General features: G+C 32.6%; 1 protein-coding gene and 1 long non-coding RNA gene across 2 annotated transcripts; both read left to right on the forward strand.

Moving 5' to 3' along the window:
• Positions 1–8818: 8818 nt before the first annotated feature.
• On the forward strand, positions 8819–14990 carry LOC112009417 (uncharacterized). Its single transcript, XM_024041750.2, has 5 exons — positions 8819–9418; positions 10876–11626; positions 12855–13227; positions 14147–14538; positions 14684–14990. The coding sequence occupies exons 1-4, from the start codon at positions 9112–9114 to the stop codon at positions 14195–14197; spliced, it is 1482 nt and encodes a 493-aa protein (XP_023897518.2). The 5' UTR covers positions 8819–9111; the 3' UTR covers positions 14198–14538; positions 14684–14990.
• Positions 14991–15960: 970 nt separating this feature from the next.
• Positions 15961–17130, forward strand: LOC136064150 (uncharacterized). Its single transcript, XR_010625821.1, has 2 exons — positions 15961–16678; positions 16824–17130. It is a non-coding gene; the product is annotated as an uncharacterized LOC136064150 (long non-coding RNA).
• The last annotated feature ends 521 nt before the right edge of the window (positions 17131–17651 follow it).

The raw sequence follows: 17651 nt of genomic DNA on the forward strand, positions 1-17651 counted from the left end.
AATTGTGGTTAAGGCAACTCCTAATCTCAGCCAAAGCATGGCAAGCCATGGCACCAACTAAGCTCACGAAAGTTCTTGAAATATTTAGGGTTTTGTGATAATTTTTTGATTAATGGTTTAAAAAACATCTTATTTGGATAAGATGATTGATGGTTAATATATTTTTTTACATTATGTATTTGGCTTTTTGTACATCATATCATATCATCATATACTATATAATAAAAGTTGGACCTAGAAACCATGGTTGCACTAAGTGACTACTCTTACTAATTAGTAAATTAATTATATATTTTTTTGCTAGGATATATTTCCTCAATAAAGAAATAATATTTAATAATTGTTTAATTTAGGTAAAACTTTATTATTTGAAGTTCAACAAATTTAAATTTTATTCAAACTAAAAGCCTATTATAAAAAAATTCTAAACTTAAATCCCACAGAATAATCCACGTTTTCTTTATTAAAAAAAAACATGTTTTGACTAAGGGATAATATTTAACAATAATTTAAAACAAATTTAAATTCTATTCAAACTAAAAGTCTATTATCAAACATTTCTAAACTTAAATCCCACAAAACCCATATTTTTATTCCCCCCCCCCCACCCCCCAATTTGCATGATTTAACAATCATTTAAAACAAATTTAAATTCTATTCCACAAAAACTGCAAGCTGAATACAAAAAACAATGCAATGCATGTGAATCCTAAACATAAATGATGCATGAAAAAAAAATTTGGTCAAAAATCTAAAAACTGAAAATTTTCCAGTTTCGATCGATTGAGCATCGATTGAACATCAATGAGTTAATCAAAGAGCAATGATTAAAAATCAAGGGATTTTCGATCAGTCAAAAAACATATTTGATTAATAAAATTTTGGAAAAATTGAATTTTTTGAAAAACTGTAGAAGATTATGTAGAAACCACTCAATTCAAGTAATTTCATGAATGAAATACATGAGAATGAGTTTAAATGTTTTTCAAAAACATGAGTTTTCAACCCAAAAATTCAAAATAAGGTTTTTAATAATCAAAAACACAATTTTTGCCAACCCTTAAACATATGTTGCGTCAAACACCATAGAAAACATAATCTTGGATGGCCAAACTAAATTCACACACAATTTCATGTTCTAAGTTTAGCAAAGAATAACTTGTGAAGTGTGTGCAACTAGCAAAAGCATGAGATACATGTGAGGTGATATGTAGATAGTAATCAATCACAATTTTTACATTATTCATCACATAAGTTTGAAAGTAACTATCACCTAAAGAGTTATATCATATAACTCTCACATCTCCTAAAAAACAAGCTTGCAATCATGCATTTTTTTTTTTTAAATTTAGCCTTATTGTATACATTTTTTTTTTCCATTTTTTTATTTTAAGGCTACACCTTTTTTTTTTTTTTTGTACATGCACTACACTTTCTCAAGCACAAAATCTTATTATATGCACTAAGATGTTTATGATTGGCTAGTAAACAGTGGTGAGATAGTTATTTATGCATTTCTCTTAGAATTTTATAATCCTAACAATCAAAAACATGTGACTTCAAAATCAAGATTATATAATTTAAAACTATAAACAATCCCTACACAACATGCACTACATAGCTAAAACTAGCAAAATGCAAAAAAATAAGTTCATCCAAGCTAAACAAGGCACACAAGCATGTTATGTAAAAATAATATGGTCAACCTTAACTACACATCCATGATATGTAATATAAAAGAAATAAAAATCTTTTTGGTTTAAAAAAAAATTATAACCAAAACTAAAAGCACACATTATACTAAATGATTAAAAATGTAAGTGCAATGCATGATAGTGCTTAACTAAGTTAAAAATGGTACACAAATAAGAAATATCAATTTCTTAATTAACCCTTGAGTACATNAAATAAAAGTCTATTATAAAAAATTTCTAAATTTAAATCTCACACAGCCCACATTTTTGTTTTTTGTTTTTATCCAAAAGTTGTATTTTAATATTATATTAGGATATTAAGATAAAAAGCTCTTGACTAAGGAATAAGATTTAACAATAATTTAATTTAGATAAAACTTTATTATCTAAGTTTTAGAAATTTGAATTCTACTCCAACTATAAATCTATTATCAAATTTTTAGAACTTTTATATATATATATATATATAAATTTTTTTTTCAGCCATAGCTTTTCGATACAATCCTTCTTAACCTATAAGTCATCCCTATAATTAAATCCCACACAATAAACTTCACATTGTTGATTTTTTTTTTTTTTCAAAATGTAATTTACACTTATGTTTTAATCTAATAAATTCATCTTACTTATTGTTCTTTATTTTTGAATTTGTGTGCAGTATATCATGTCAAATGAAGTTTACAATAAAGAAGCAACATAACGGACATCCATTTAAGTTCTTGGTTCTCTTATATAAGTTTTTATTTATTTATTTATTTTATATTTTCAAATTTTAAACTCTTTGGTTTTGGTTATTGTATTTAATTTTTGAGTGTGTTGATTTTTTCAATTAGAATATCACTAGGAAAAAATGGGTATTGACTATTGATGAACTATTTTGTTTATTATTGTTTATGTTGGCTAGGACAAAGATTAAACATAACCCAAATAGGAATAATCAAATTCATTCCATATATTATATTAAAAAATTAACACAAAGGACAAAGAGAATTTTAAAATATAAAAATAGATAAATACTAATAAAGTCTAAACTCTAAACAATTAGAATTTAAAGAAACTTTTTTAATTAAAATTATTTAACTATTTTATAATTTATTATTATATTTATTTAATAATTTAGTTTTAATTATTTTTTTTAACTTATATATGAATCTTTATCAAGCCATGCAACGCATGAGAATAAAACTAGTCATTATAAAAAAATAGTAATTTTTCTCGGCTATCTAACCAAAACATTTTTTAATGATAAAATAGGTAAATTATAATTTATGGAGATTGGTTATTGCAATTTAGTATATGTACGTTTTTAGACCCCTGTAAATTAGATTGTTTAACCTAATTAATTAATCAAGTGAATACTTAGATTTATTATTCAGATCTAGGTTAAAACAATAAAGTCATATTATATAAAGCAGCAGAAAATAAAGAATACAACGATATGATAATCCAGAAAAACCTAATCGGTAAAAAACCTGAGGAAGATTTAATCTAGCTATCCTCAAGGTAAAAAGCAAATCCACTATGAAAGAATTGAAGTTTGTACAATAAGACTTAGACCACTAACATCCTATTGCTACTTCAAGTAAAAAACTTACTACCACGACCCCATGATAGCTCCAAGTCCATAGACTACTTCTCTATTAGATCTTTACAACACAAGCACCCACACTTGTGATAAAAAAACACAAACTCTCCTATTTGTGACTCCAAGATCACTCTTGAAGGTTTAGATCATCAACACCTTTGATGATTATAGAAGACAACAACTTCTACAACACCAGATCTTGAGATTTTTCAAGGAATAACACCGATAGAAGACATGAGAGAGCTTTTTGGGTACAAAACCTTAGATACAAAAGAGGCACACCCTTTTCTCTCTGAAAAGCCTTATAAAAACGTGCTTAGGGTTTTCTTTATATACCAATAGTTTTTTACTTGAAACCCAATACGTTTAAGTAGAGTTTGGGCTGAATGAAATTTCTGCAGAAAATTAAGTTTGTGAACCAGGTAGTTTTTGAATTCTTCTTTCTGTAGCTTACTTGTTCTTGAATCTTGACTTGTATCACCTTGGGTATTGTCTAATAATACCTATAGACTCAAAGATCTATATTTAGACAAATTTGTGTTCACAATTTGTCAATTGTTCTAAATTTTTAGAACCTAACAATCTCCCCCTTTGATAATTCGTGACAAAACTTATATACAATATAAAATGCTCAAATACAAAAACTACCCAATACAATAAAATGTCTGAATACATCACAAATCACAATCTAAGACTCCTAACCTAGAAGTTGCAATAAGAGGTAGAATGTCTTGATCAGAATGTACCTGTCTTTCTTGAAAATACTCAAAAGAACACATCACCGCATGTGTGGAAAGAAAGACATATAAACAATATGAAACAAAAATATAAAAACAAAAGTAAACTAACTCTCCCCCTAAGTTAGATACATCAAAAAACTTTTTATATTCTCCTCCTTTCAAAAACAATTTTATCTCCCCCTAAACAAAACATTTTAAAAACCTTTTTAAACAAGATTCCCACATTTCATCTATTTCTTTCTCTTTTTGTCATGTATTGACAAAGACAACTCAAATAAAGAGTAGATTGACAGTAAAAATGAGAGTAAAAAAGAGAACTAAGGAACCACAAAATTCAAGCTCTATAGAAAATATAGGCAACTCCCCCTATGAAGAGCAACAACTCTCCTTATGAACAGCAAATGTTAAAAACAAATTTCTCCCCTTATAAAAATAGGAAAAACAACCCAAGTGTTATGAAAAACAAAGACACACAAACCAAACTTAAAAACTAAGTTGAGATTCATTTGAAGAAAAATATTCTCTCTTTCAATATATGCAAGCTTGACACTATGTGGCCTATAAACAGATGGTCTTTTGATCTCAAATCAAGTAGAGAAAATATTTGAACAATTATTATCCATCATATCTAAAAAAAAAAAATTTCCTTAGTTCACACATAAAAATAGCATATACTAAAATGTACAGAATTAAAAAATTAATCAATTAATTTTTAAATCAAGTTGAGTACTTAATTTAACAAAGTGTATGCATATTATGTGTGAAAATAATGAGAGATATGACTGCAAAACTGCAAGCTGAATACAAAAAACAATGCAATGCATGTGAATCCTAAACATAAATGATGCATGAAAAAAAAATTTGGTCAAAAATCTAAAAACTGAAAATTTTCCAGTTTCGATCGATTGAGCATCGATTGAACATCAATTGAGTTAATCAAAGAGCAATGATTAAAAATCAAGGGATTTTCGATCAGTCAAAAAACATATTTGATTAATTAAAATTTTGGAAAAATTGAATTTTTTGAAAAACTGTAGAAGATTATGTAGAAACCACTCAATTCAAGTAATTTCATGAATGAAATACATGAGAATGAGTTTAAATGTTTTTCAAAAACATGAGTTTTCAACCCAAAAATTCAAAATAAGGTTTTTAATAATCAAAAACACAATTTTTGCCAACCCTTAAACATATGTTGCGTCAAACACCATAGAAAACATAATCTTGGATGGCCAAACTAAATTCACACACAATTTCATGTTCTAAGTTTAGCAAAGAATAACTTGTGAAGTGTGTGCAACTAGCAAAAGCATGAGATACATGTGAGGTGATATGTAGATAGTAATCAATCACAATTTTTACATTATTCATCACATAAGTTTGAAAGTAACTATCACCTAAAGAGTTATATCATATAACTCTCACATCTCCTAAAAAACAAGCTTGCAATCATGCATTTTTTTTTTTTTAAATTTAGCCTTATTGTATACATTTTTTTTTTCCATTTTTTTATTTTAAGGCTACACCTTTTTTTTTTTTTTTGTACATGCACTACACTTTCTCAAGCACAAAATCTTATTATATGCACTAAGATGTTTATGATTGGCTAGTAAACAGTGGTGAGATAGTTATTTATGCATTTCTCTTAGAATTTTATAATCCTAACAATCAAAAACATGTGACTTCAAAATCAAAATTTCTTAATTAACCCTTGAGTACATGTACAAACTAGTACATACTCACACAAAATCAGAAATAGCTTAGCATTTATATAACACATACTATTCAAGTTTCTCCATAATGTCAAGCATGTTCTAAATCAAGAGAGAGATATTATAACTCATGTAATTCTCAAGAAAAATAAAACAAGACTCAAAATAAAATATTTTTGTCTTTTTGAAAATTTTCAATGTTTTTGGATTTTTTTTTAAACAAAACAACATAAGAAAATAAAACAACCAAAAACTAAAAGAAAACATGTTCACAGATAATTGAAAAAATTAAATTAGGGACAAGTTAGCAACACTCACCTTAGTGAATCTTTTCTCACCCATATAGCACGAGTTTTCGACTTTATAGGTGAAAGTCCATGTGAAGCAGAGTGTATTTGAGGGATTACATCAATCTTTTGAGAAAGATTGAAATCTTGCAAATTCCTTTCACAAGCCTCAAAAAGATCAACTGAAACAATAGTGTCATTTTTATTCAAAACATCACAATAAAAAACCGTAAGACACTTAAAATTATCCATGATAACAGGGATCAAGGATTAATTCTAGGTATAATAAACTAAATCAAGAGCTAACCTACTCTGATACCACTTGTACGTTTTTAGACCCCTGTAAATTAAATTGTTTAACCTAATTAATTAACCAAGTGAATATTTAGGTTTATTATTCAAATCTAGGTTAAAACAATAAAGTCATATCATGTAAAGTAGTGGAAAATAAAGAACACAACGATATGATAACCTAGAAAAACCTAACCGTTAAAAAACATGAGGAGAATTTAACCTAACTATACTTAAGGTCAAAAGCGAATTCACTATGAAAGAATTGATGTTTGTACAATAAGACTTAGACCACTAACATCCTATTGCTACCGCGAGTAGAAAACTTACTACCACGACCGTATGATAGTTCCGAGTCCATAGACTACTTATCTATTAGGTCTTTGGAACATAAGTACCCATACTTGTGATAAAAAACACAAACTCTACTGTTTGTGACTCCAAGATCACCATTGAAGGTTTTAAATCATCAGTACCTTTGATGATTAGAGAAGATAGCAACTTTTACAACACCAGATTTTGAGATTCTTCAAGGGAAACACCGGTAGAAAACATGAGAGAGTTTTTTGGGTACAAAACCCTAGATACAAAAGAGGTACACTCTTCTCTCTTTGAAAAGCTCTATAAAAACGTGCTTAGGGTTTCCTTTATATACTAGTAGTGTTTTACTTAAAACTCAATACGTTTAAATAGAGTTTGGGCTGAATTGAAATTTCTGCAGAAAATTAAATTTGCACAAGTTTCGATTGATCGAGCCTGTCTTTCGATCGATCATACTAGACAGTTTTTGAATTTTTCTTTTTGCAGCTTACTTGTTCTTGAATCTTGGCTTGTATCACATTGAGCATTGTCTAATAATACCTATAGACTCTAAGATCTATATCTAGACAAATTTGTATTCACAATTTGCCAATTGTTCTAAACTTTTAAAACCTAACAGTATATAAACTTGTAATTGTTACATTTGGCCGTTAAGGTTTGAATTAAAACGAAATAATTAAATTTTTGACTAAATTGAGTCTTGCAAAGCTTTTTTAATTGTTATATTTCAATTTGTTGTAGCTTGGATTAAAATGAAATTTTTAGGATTATTTCAAACGGGATGACAACATTAAGGGGAGTAAAATATGATCATTGAAAGTTAATGTACTAAATTATAAATGAAGATAAGACTAACAAATCACAAAGAGATATATAATAATTTATAATTTCCTATGGAAAAAGATAACCAAATTCTCTCACTTATGATGAGAATGAACATCAGGTCTTTATTCCAAAAAACACATGGCAGTACATTTTTAGTTCTTTCTGAACCCCCACTCATTTGCTTTATCTCTGTTCCAGAATTGGTGCATGCATTTGTGTCGATCACGTCTAATCTTGTCGATCATTACTAATCTTCCGCTTTGGCTTTTCCCCACAATCCACGACTCACTTTTTTTTTTTGAAACTTCCGGAATCACCCACGTTGGAAAGAAGCCAAAAAAAAAAAAAAAAATAGATCACACATCCTTTTATGTCACGACTTTGAGGTTAGATTGTGAGCTTTGAATAAAAATTGGAGGTTTGGGTGAAAGTAAAAAAATAGTAAGTTATAATTTGTCATATAAAATAGTTATGGTGAAAGGTTTAGATTTAGAATTACTCCAAAAGAAAATCAGTAGTTTAATTATTGAAAGCTCTTCTAACTTATCAAATTTGTGAGTTTAAAAGTTGTGTGTTCGAGTAATGACAAGTATCAAGCTACATTACATAACATTTTTCACAAATTTTTATATTTCTCTTGTAATATTAAATTTTTTTAAAAATAATTTATTAACAAATGCTATGAGAGTATTAATTAAATAGACTATTTTCTAACTAAAAAGTGTGTCCTTAAGGAAAATTTTTTTTTCTTGATATATAATTTTATTATAGCCTAATTTAAATGAATGCGTGTGAAACACCTTTTTAGAGACTTGAACTTAGTCTTTACTCCACATTATATAAGCACTTGTATTTATAGAGGGTGCGGGTGAGCAGATAATTATTAATAAACCATTTAAAAACAATTTTAATATCATTTTTATAATATATATATATATATATATTTTTTTTTTTCTTATAAAAAGTTTCTACAAATATATCTTAAACTAAGCTTTTGTATTCCTAAAATACAGAGAATAATACTTTCTCTTCTCACATTTATATTAGAGGTTACTCGCTAAATTTATTATGAAGTCTATTATGAATATAAAAAGAAAGAATAACCACTTACCCATACTTGATATTCTGAGAGTGTCTAAAATTTTCTAAAACTATAACCACAGTAAAGAACCCCTCCAACAAAGAACCGGGCCCACCCAAAATTCTTTCTTCAAATATGCTTACATCTCGTCTGCACTCTACAATCACCGTACCATATAAAAATCCCCCTCTGACAAAAATAACATCCCCCACACGCCTCACGCGGCCACACAACACCGCGTGTGAAAAGAATACCACGCGCTCACCCACCCAAAGAAGGAAAAAAAAAAAAAAAAAAAAAAACCATCGTCAAACCCTATCTCTCTGTCTCTCACATTTCTCTGTCTCACGCTAGCTCCAAATCACTCTCTGTCTCTCTAAAAATTCTCAAACCCTAACCCTAGAATTTCTCTCATGACTATCGAACCCTTCGAGAGTCTCACTCTCCGTTCTTCCATGGTTTCTTCGGTCTCATCGAAACCCTAGAAATCCACGCTTTCTTTCTCTTTCTCTCTCTTCCAATTTTTTTTTTTGGAATTTTTTTTTTCAGGAAAAAAAAATTTAAAAGGCGGTGCTATGGAGGGCTCTGTGGAGGACATCGGAGCCCCGGAGTCATGGGAGATCGCCGATTTGGACGAGTCCATGAGCCGCCTCTTGCTCAAGAAAGACTCCTCCAAGCCGCCGCCTCAAGAGCTTTGCGATGGCTTAGCTTCAGCTCCAGCTTCTTGCAATTCCTCTTCTTCGTCGTCGTCGTCGAATTCGTCGGCTTCGAATTCGGCCGGCGGTGATGGTTGCGGCGGCGAGAAGGTTTCTGAGGATCTCGTCAATCAGGTCGATCAGTTCCTTCGCGAAGCTATACAGAATCCCCGCGAGCGCTTATCAAGTAAGCAATTTTTTTTTTTTTTTTTTGTGTTTTTTTTTTCATGCGTATTTGTACGTACATGTAAATGTAAAGTTGTTTCCGTATATGTATTTGTAGACTTTTAGTTTGGCAATTTCGGATATGATATGGTGATAATTCTTTTGTTGGTGTAAAATTAATATCTTTTGTGTAAATTGGCCTTGTTGTGCATAATTTTGGATTTTGGGCTTTTTTTTTAATAGTATACACAATATTTTCACAACAGTTGAATTGGCAAGCTTTTACTGGTTCTCATTTGTGCCCACTACTGGCGTTACTTTTTTACCTACTAATAATTTTGTGTTGTTATGGTATCTTGCCTTGGGGATTATCTTAAGAATTTTGTGCTAATATGATATGCTTCGTAAAAAAGTGAGGTAAGGTGTTGTTTGTGGACGCCAGGTATATTAGGTATGTTGTTTGTGTGGTATAATAGAGTCTGTCTGGTTGGTTGATGCTGCTAGTAGTTGTGGTTTTGGTTTTTTGGTCTTCTAATGGTGTGTTTATCTAAAATCGGTACGAGATAGTACTACCACTCGGGATTGTTTGGTTCTACAGCCTTCAAAAGTATGTCAAAGTTATGTGTGAATGTGTTTGTGTGCGTCTCTGAAAGAGGATAAATTATTAGGTCCACTAGAGGATTGCTGAGGTGGTCCTCCCTGGTCTTCAAAACAATAAAATGCTGCAATTCATGCAAATGTGTTATCACCTGATTTTTTTTTTTTTTTAAATAAAATAAATTTCTTGTACTAATTAGGAAGCTGACTCACACATTTGCATAAGTGGCATCATTTTATAAGTTGGGAGGACCGCCTTAGCAGTCCTTCCGGAGGACCTAATAAGAGAGACACAGAGAGAGAGAGAGAGAGAGAGAGAGAGAGAGAGAGAGAGAGAAGGGGTTTGAAGATTAAAGAAGACAATGAAGCTAATTTAGGCTTTGGATGTTCTTGTAAAACGGTTTGTAGAAAAAGGTCTGACAACCTTTTAGAAATAATGAACTAGTAAGGCTGGGTGAAAAACTGTTACGGGAAAGGATGAGAAAATAAGGGACTTCAGCTAGCTATTTTGGAAGGATGAGGAAATCGAAGAATGGTGAATTTAGAGAAGTTGTATTCTCTATTCATGCCTTATATCTTTTCTGCTCTTTTCACTCTGTCTATATGCTTGGTACCATGATTTCAATGTTAACAACTTAAGTTTTTGCATTCATGCATGTCAATATGATCATCATTATGATTGGTGTGTTTAATCATCATCATAGATTTATAGCCATTGCCAAGTTCTTCAAAATTATTGTTGTGATGTTGTTTTGAACATGATGTGTATCTATGTTTTGATCCTTTAGTATTCAAGGATGCTATTCAATGCTCATAATGAGATGCACTGATTTCTATTGCCTTCCATCATGACACTGATGACTCTTAATTTATCTTGTTCAGTTTTACGGATGGAGCAAGATGTTGAGAGGTTTATTCGTGATCCTACTCAACAACAACTAGAGTTCCAACAACTGCCTACATCCTATTTACGGTTGGCTGCACACCGTGTCGCACAGCACTACTCATTGCAGTCAATGGTTTTATTGGACAATAGTTTGCCTGATGGGACTGGTTCAAGGATTATTGTTCGCAAAACTTCTGATTGTCGGCTTCCTTTGATTCGCCTTGCAGACATTCCTGTAAATTTACCATCAGAAGACGGTGGTGTCGTTAAGGTTGCAATCAAACAGAGGCCACAAAAACGGTCACCGATTATTGGCAATGCAAATTCAAATTCTTTAAAGTCAGGCGGTGCCAAAAGTGTAGAGGAAAGAAAAGAGGAGTATAACAGGGCTCGTGCAAGGATATTTAACTCTAGTATTAATAGTAGTGGACCTAGTGGTGCTGTGGGTGGGAAACCAGAAAATGAACCAAGAGTGCAGGATAGTCCCCAGCATGGCTCTTTGGCAATTCCTAAGATAGAAGAGAAACCTGTTTCAGTAATTGCTGATGTGAATTCCGGTAGAGTTCTGATTGATTCTTCGACAAGTAGCAGTAGATCAGCTAGAAGTAGGACAGAGAAGGAGCCAATTGGTAGGAGCAAACCAAATAATAATAACAATATTAATAATAATAATAATAATAGAGTGGCTATTTTCAGGGACCGTGAGATTGATCGCAAGGATCCTGACTACGACAGGAGCTATGACAGGTATGCCCATTCAACTTTACTATTGTCCCTGTTGAGCCAATCAGAAGAGGGCTTTGGTTGTCTTGGCTGGTTCCTGTGAAGTTATTTGTAGAATAGTTGATTACTTATTCTATATTTCTTTAGGAAGGAAAAGATCTTATAGATTAGTTGCCATATTGATATGGCAATTAGGTACAACAATGAAGCCTCTTTTTTCATTCCTGTTCCTTTGGTGACGATTGTCTTTATGACTAATTTTTGCCTGCATGGTCCAGACATCTATATACGTGCTATTCAACCTTTTCCTGAACTTATCTTTGCTATCCATATCGAAACTTATCTTTGCTATCCATATCGATACTGCATGTTCCAAAAAATTGACCACCTCTTTGTCCTTCCATTATTTTGCTGGTTATGTGGCTGCATAAATGTTAGTTTGTTCATCAAACAAACTTTTCCTAAAGAAGTGCAATTTTTTGAATAATTACTCTTCACTCTTGGACACTTGCCTTTTTATGGCTCTCTCTCTCATACCTTGAAGTTTATTTTCTTTTCTATTCCAGTTGCAATTAATCAGATTATTCTTCAATAGTATTTATATTCTTGAATAGTATTTATATGAAAAAATATTATTTATTATAGTCTTGTGCTGTTAATAACAAGATTGACTGCTGTCTGGAAGTGAGATGGTTCTAACTCGTAACCCAAATTGTCTGCCAATTTTATTCCATCCTTTCGCTGTTCATGAAAATATTGCCTACTGGCTGGAGGTGATATGATTTAAATCCAAATTGTCAAGCTGCTTGGTTTTTGCTTCGTCATATGTATAATCTATGTTGGGGGCTATTGTATTATGAACATTATAGTTTGAAAATAAAATGAAAATACAGACCTGAATTATTTGGCTGTTTTAGATTCTCAAATAGTATATCTTTTTTTTTTTTTTTCTCAAATTGTATATCTAATTCTGATGTACATGATTCTTGTGCATAATTGAGACCCTGATTAGCTCCTAATGAGCTCTAGCTCAAATGGTACTTCCTTCTCCCATAAGAATGAGTTCATAATCCATTGAGTGTGTAATTACCCTTTTTTTTTTTTAATTTTTTTATAAAAAAAAAAAAAATGAGACGTTGATCAATTTTTTTTTTTTTTTTTTTTTTTTAATTTGAGACGTTGATCAGCTGAAAATATAGTCTGTTTTAGTTTTGTCGATACCCCGAAAGTTTTCAAATTTTTTTTTTTCCAGGTATATGCAAAGGTTTGATCCTGGGTTTGGGTTCAATGGAGGACCGTATACCATGCAGCCTATGTACAGCCCTGCATTGAACTACAACACTGAATTTCCACAACTTGGAGCTACTCATAGGCCTCAGATTTCTACTGAGCACCAGCCTCGGGCACTCCCTCAACATCTACCTGCTCCATGGGCTGGACCATCAACCCCTACGGGTCCCATTGGGTATGGCCATCCAGAGGCCATGATGACTCCTTTCAATCCTAACCATGTTGGTGCCCGTTCCACATCTGCCATATACCTGCATTCTTCTCAGTACCCTTGTCAGCGCCCTGGAATGCCTTTCATCCACCCTCATGAACAAGTTCACCAACCTTTTTCACAGGTATGACGACTCACAGTGGTTCACTTTTTCTACTTTTGGTAGAATAGGCATTGAATTATCCTCAAACTGGAAGAGGCACCTTTTTTCTTTTGTTTACATCAGACCCTCTCTAATAACACAAATTTGTAGATTTTGATATACCAGTGTTTGGGAATAAGCTTATGCTTTAGATGCTGGTAGGGTTCTTTGTATTGGTTAAAAAAAAAAAAAAAAACCTGAGGAAGTTGGGGACAACCTCAAAGTAGAACTTCTATGGGAAAATATCTCAGAAATGCAAGCCTAGCCTGTTTAAGTAGAGCAGAATTTACTGTATTGCTCCCATTGAAGTGTTGGTTGCCATTGTAATGGATATATATGGGTCGTTGTTCCTCATTGTTTGTTGTGGTATATTTGGAAGGAAAGAAATAGGAGGTGCTTGGAAGACAATGAGCATTCTATGCCTGATCTCAAGCTATTATTTTTTAGAACCTTATTGGACTGGTTATCAATGTGGAGAAAACAACCCTTTTCTTCAATTTTGAATTTACTTGATTTATGTAATTTTTGTATTTGATCTGTATTCCCTTGTATACCCCCTGTGTACCTGGGTGTCTCTTTTTTGATATCAATAAATCTTTATCACTTATCAAAAAAAAAAAAAATTGAAGTGTTTGCCACATGGTTCAAAGTTGATATTTTGATTAATTTCTCTCTTTGCATCTCTCAATAGAAACATAACCACTAAAAATTGATTTTACATTAATGTATATTCAAATAAAAAGAAACATATGAATTTCAAAAGGAAATGTTTCTCGATGACAGGCTTAGAAGGTGAATTTTCTTGTCTGATATATTTCCTACATATTTTGGTTGTTTTGCCTAGTTCCCTTTCTGATTTTGGAATATAAATGACTCTATTTACTGTTTTATACTTGTGCAGTCTCATCAACAGCAACCTGATGCAAGTTTTGGATTAGCCCGGCCCCGATGAGGGGCATGGGCCATGCCTGCACGCTGCCAGCTCGAACTCGATCTTGATATGATGAGGAGCTGCTACAGTTGCATATATTATCTCAGCTGGCAGCAGGAGTGCAGGCATAGAGGACCGGGTTGGACTGGAGTGGAGGTATCAATTTTATGGACACTGACCTTTTGTCCATTCCACCACCTGGGTTTTGATGGAAGCTTTTTCATCTTTGATGAATGATGAAGAAGCTCACTAGGTTATGGCAATTCCTACTTATTTGGTTCTCTAAGAACCGTGTTTTGCCACTGATGAAGAATGAGAAAATTTACCAGAGCTGGGAAAGTAATTAATCAGCTTGGATGAAGGTCAGCTTTTCAGAACCAATCAAGCTCTAGTTTTAGCTGATGCAGATTTCTTTTCCCTTTATCACATATTCTATTTATCGAATAAATAATAATTGCATACAAGTTTTGCTCAATGCTAATGCATGTGTTTTCTTCTTGGCTACAGCACCATAAAAAAAAAATCCAAAACACCATGCTATACGGAAATTAGCAAGTACTTGTATTTGGCTTTGCAGAAGCTTTGGTGCGCATCTGGCTTTTGATTTGTGGAAGCTCTGATCATCATTTGCTATGCTTTATTACTGGAACACTGGCTGCAGAAATAATAAAGCAAACCGCACTCTGTACCATATTAGGCTTTTGGATCTGTAATTGTACCTTAGGTTATGAAATTGATTGAATATATCACTTGTATTGGCTCTTGAATCTGAAAATATTTGGTAGTTGTGATTATCTAAATTTTATTTATGTTCTGGGCATGTCTCCATAGCAACTAGCACATACTGAAAGTAGCCTACAGTGGCATTGTTTCCCTTTATGTTGTTACTTTGTCCTTTATAATTAGTTCCTTGCGCTGTTCCTACACTAGTGTCAAGCTATCAGCAGTGATATGAAAAGGCCCCTAGGAGCTATAAATGAAAGATGTTTAGTTTTCAAATTTTAATTAAATGTATGTAAAAACAGGTCAAATAATTTTTTTTTAAAAAAAGAAAAAAGAAAAAAAGAAAACAATAGTCCCCCACATTGCTGTCATCAGTATCACATGAACATCAAGTGTTCACCTCTCTTTTCAACTGCCTCCCATTCCAAGTACAAACCGCCCAACGCGTACACGTCCATGCCTGTTTTGCCAAGCAGTGAAAATTTGCTACCGACTCGTTAAAATTGTGAGATAAAAAAAGTGGTTTTAAGCAAAGCTTAGCCAAGCCGCACTAGACTTGTTTCTCTCCCAAAAGTCTCCTTGTCCCCTAAGCATCTCTCTTTTTGTTTTGTTGCTTTTACTAGTCTACAACGCAAGCCACTCTTACGTCCAGTCGCGAAATGCTCTCACCAACTTTACGTGCACCACTCTTATCACCTTGATAAAGGTATTCTTTTCTTGAAAATGCTAATGATGGCTACCTCTCTCTACAGTTAAAGTCTTGTATAATCAAGTCCTTTCTTCATGAAAAAAGCAGACAAGGGGGCTTTGCTTGGACACTTTGTTAATTGCAAGTAAATTGTGTGATGTTGGTCATGCTTGTTTTCTGTGTTTTATACTCAGTCCCACCAGATACTTATATCTCGAACCAAACCATATACTTTCAGCAATGCCCTTTTTGATTCCTCTAGACTGAAGAACACAAGGTTTGTTTCATGTCAATCGTTTCTATCTTTCCAACATTGTTTGGTCACATACACACGCACACATGATGAGACATTTCACATTTATGAAGGGTGTCTCTTTTTTGATATCAATAAATCTTTATCACTTATCAAAAAAAAAAAAAATTGAAGTGTTTGCCACATGGTTCAAAGTTGATATTTTGATTAATTTCTCTCTTTGCATCTCTCAATAGAAACATAACCACTAAAAATTGATTTTACATTAATGTATATTCAAATAAAAAGAAACATATGAATTTCAAAAGGAAATGTTTCTCGATGACAGGCTTAGAAGGTGAATTTTCTTGTCTGATATATTTCCTACATATTTTGGTTGTTTTGCCTAGTTCCCTTTCTGATTTTGGAATATAAATGACTCTATTTACTGTTTTATACTTGTGCAGTCTCATCAACAGCAACCTGATGCAAGTTTTGGATTAGCCCGGCCCCGATGAGGGGCATGGGCCATGCCTGCACGCTGCCAGCTCGAACTCGATCTTGATATGATGAGGAGCTGCTACAGTTGCATATATTATCTCAGCTGGCAGCAGGAGTGCAGGCATAGAGGACCGGGTTGGACTGGAGTGGAGGTATCAATTTTATGGACACTGACCTTTTGTCCATTCCACCACCTGGGTTTTGATGGAAGCTTTTTCATCTTTGATGAATGATGAAGAAGCTCACTAGGTTATGGCAATTCCTACTTATTTGGTTCTCTAAGAACCGTGTTTTGCCACTGATGAAGAATGAGAAAATTTACCAGAGCTGGGAAAGTAATTAATCAGCTTGGATGAAGGTCAGCTTTTCAGAACCAATCAAGCTCTAGTTTTAGCTGATGCAGATTTCTTTTCCCTTTATCACATATTCTATTTATCGAATAAATAATAATTGCATACAAGTTTTGCTCAATGCTAATGCATGTGTTTTCTTCTTGGCTACAGCACCATAAAAAAAAAATCCAAAACACCATGCTATACGGAAATTAGCAAGTACTTGTATTTGGCTTTGCAGAAGCTTTGGTGCGCATCTGGCTTTTGATTTGTGGAAGCTCTGATCATCATTTGCTATGCTTTATTACTGGAACACTGGCTGCAGAAATAATAAAGCAAACCGCACTCTGTACCATATTAGGCTTTTGGATCTGTAATTGTACCTTAGGTTATGAAATTGATTGAATATATCACTTGTATTGGCTCTTGAATCTGAAAATATTTGGTAGTTGTGATTATCTAAATTTTATTTATGTTCTGGGCATGTCTCCATAGCAACTAGCACATACTGAAAGTAGCCTACAGTGGCATTGTTTCCCTTTATGTTGTTACTTTGTCCTTTATAATTAGTTCCTTGCGCTGTTCCTACACTAGTGTCAAGCTATCAGCAGTGATATGAAAAGGCCCCTAGGAGCTATAAATGAAAGATGTTTAGTTTTCAAATTTTAATTAAATGTATGTAAAAACAGGTCAAATAATTTTTTTTTAAAAAAAGAAAAAAGAAAAAAAGAAAACAATAGTCCCCCACATTGCTGTCATCAGTATCACATGAACATCAAGTGTTCACCTCTCTTTTCAACTGCCTCCCATTCCAAGTACAAACCGCCCAACGCGTACACGTCCATGCCTGTTTTGCCAAGCAGTGAAAATTTGCTACCGACTCGTTAAAATTGTGAGATAAAAAAAGTGGTTTTAAGCAAAGCTTAGCCAAGCCGCACTAGACTTGTTTCTCTCCCAAAAGTCTCCTTGTCCCCTAAGCATCTCTCTTTTTGTTTTGTT

This window comes from Quercus suber, unplaced genomic scaffold, assembly GCF_002906115.3.
Source record: "Quercus suber isolate HL8 unplaced genomic scaffold, Cork oak 2.0 scaffold_635, whole genome shotgun sequence".
Lineage (NCBI taxonomy): Eukaryota > Viridiplantae > Streptophyta > Magnoliopsida > Fagales > Fagaceae > Quercus > Quercus suber.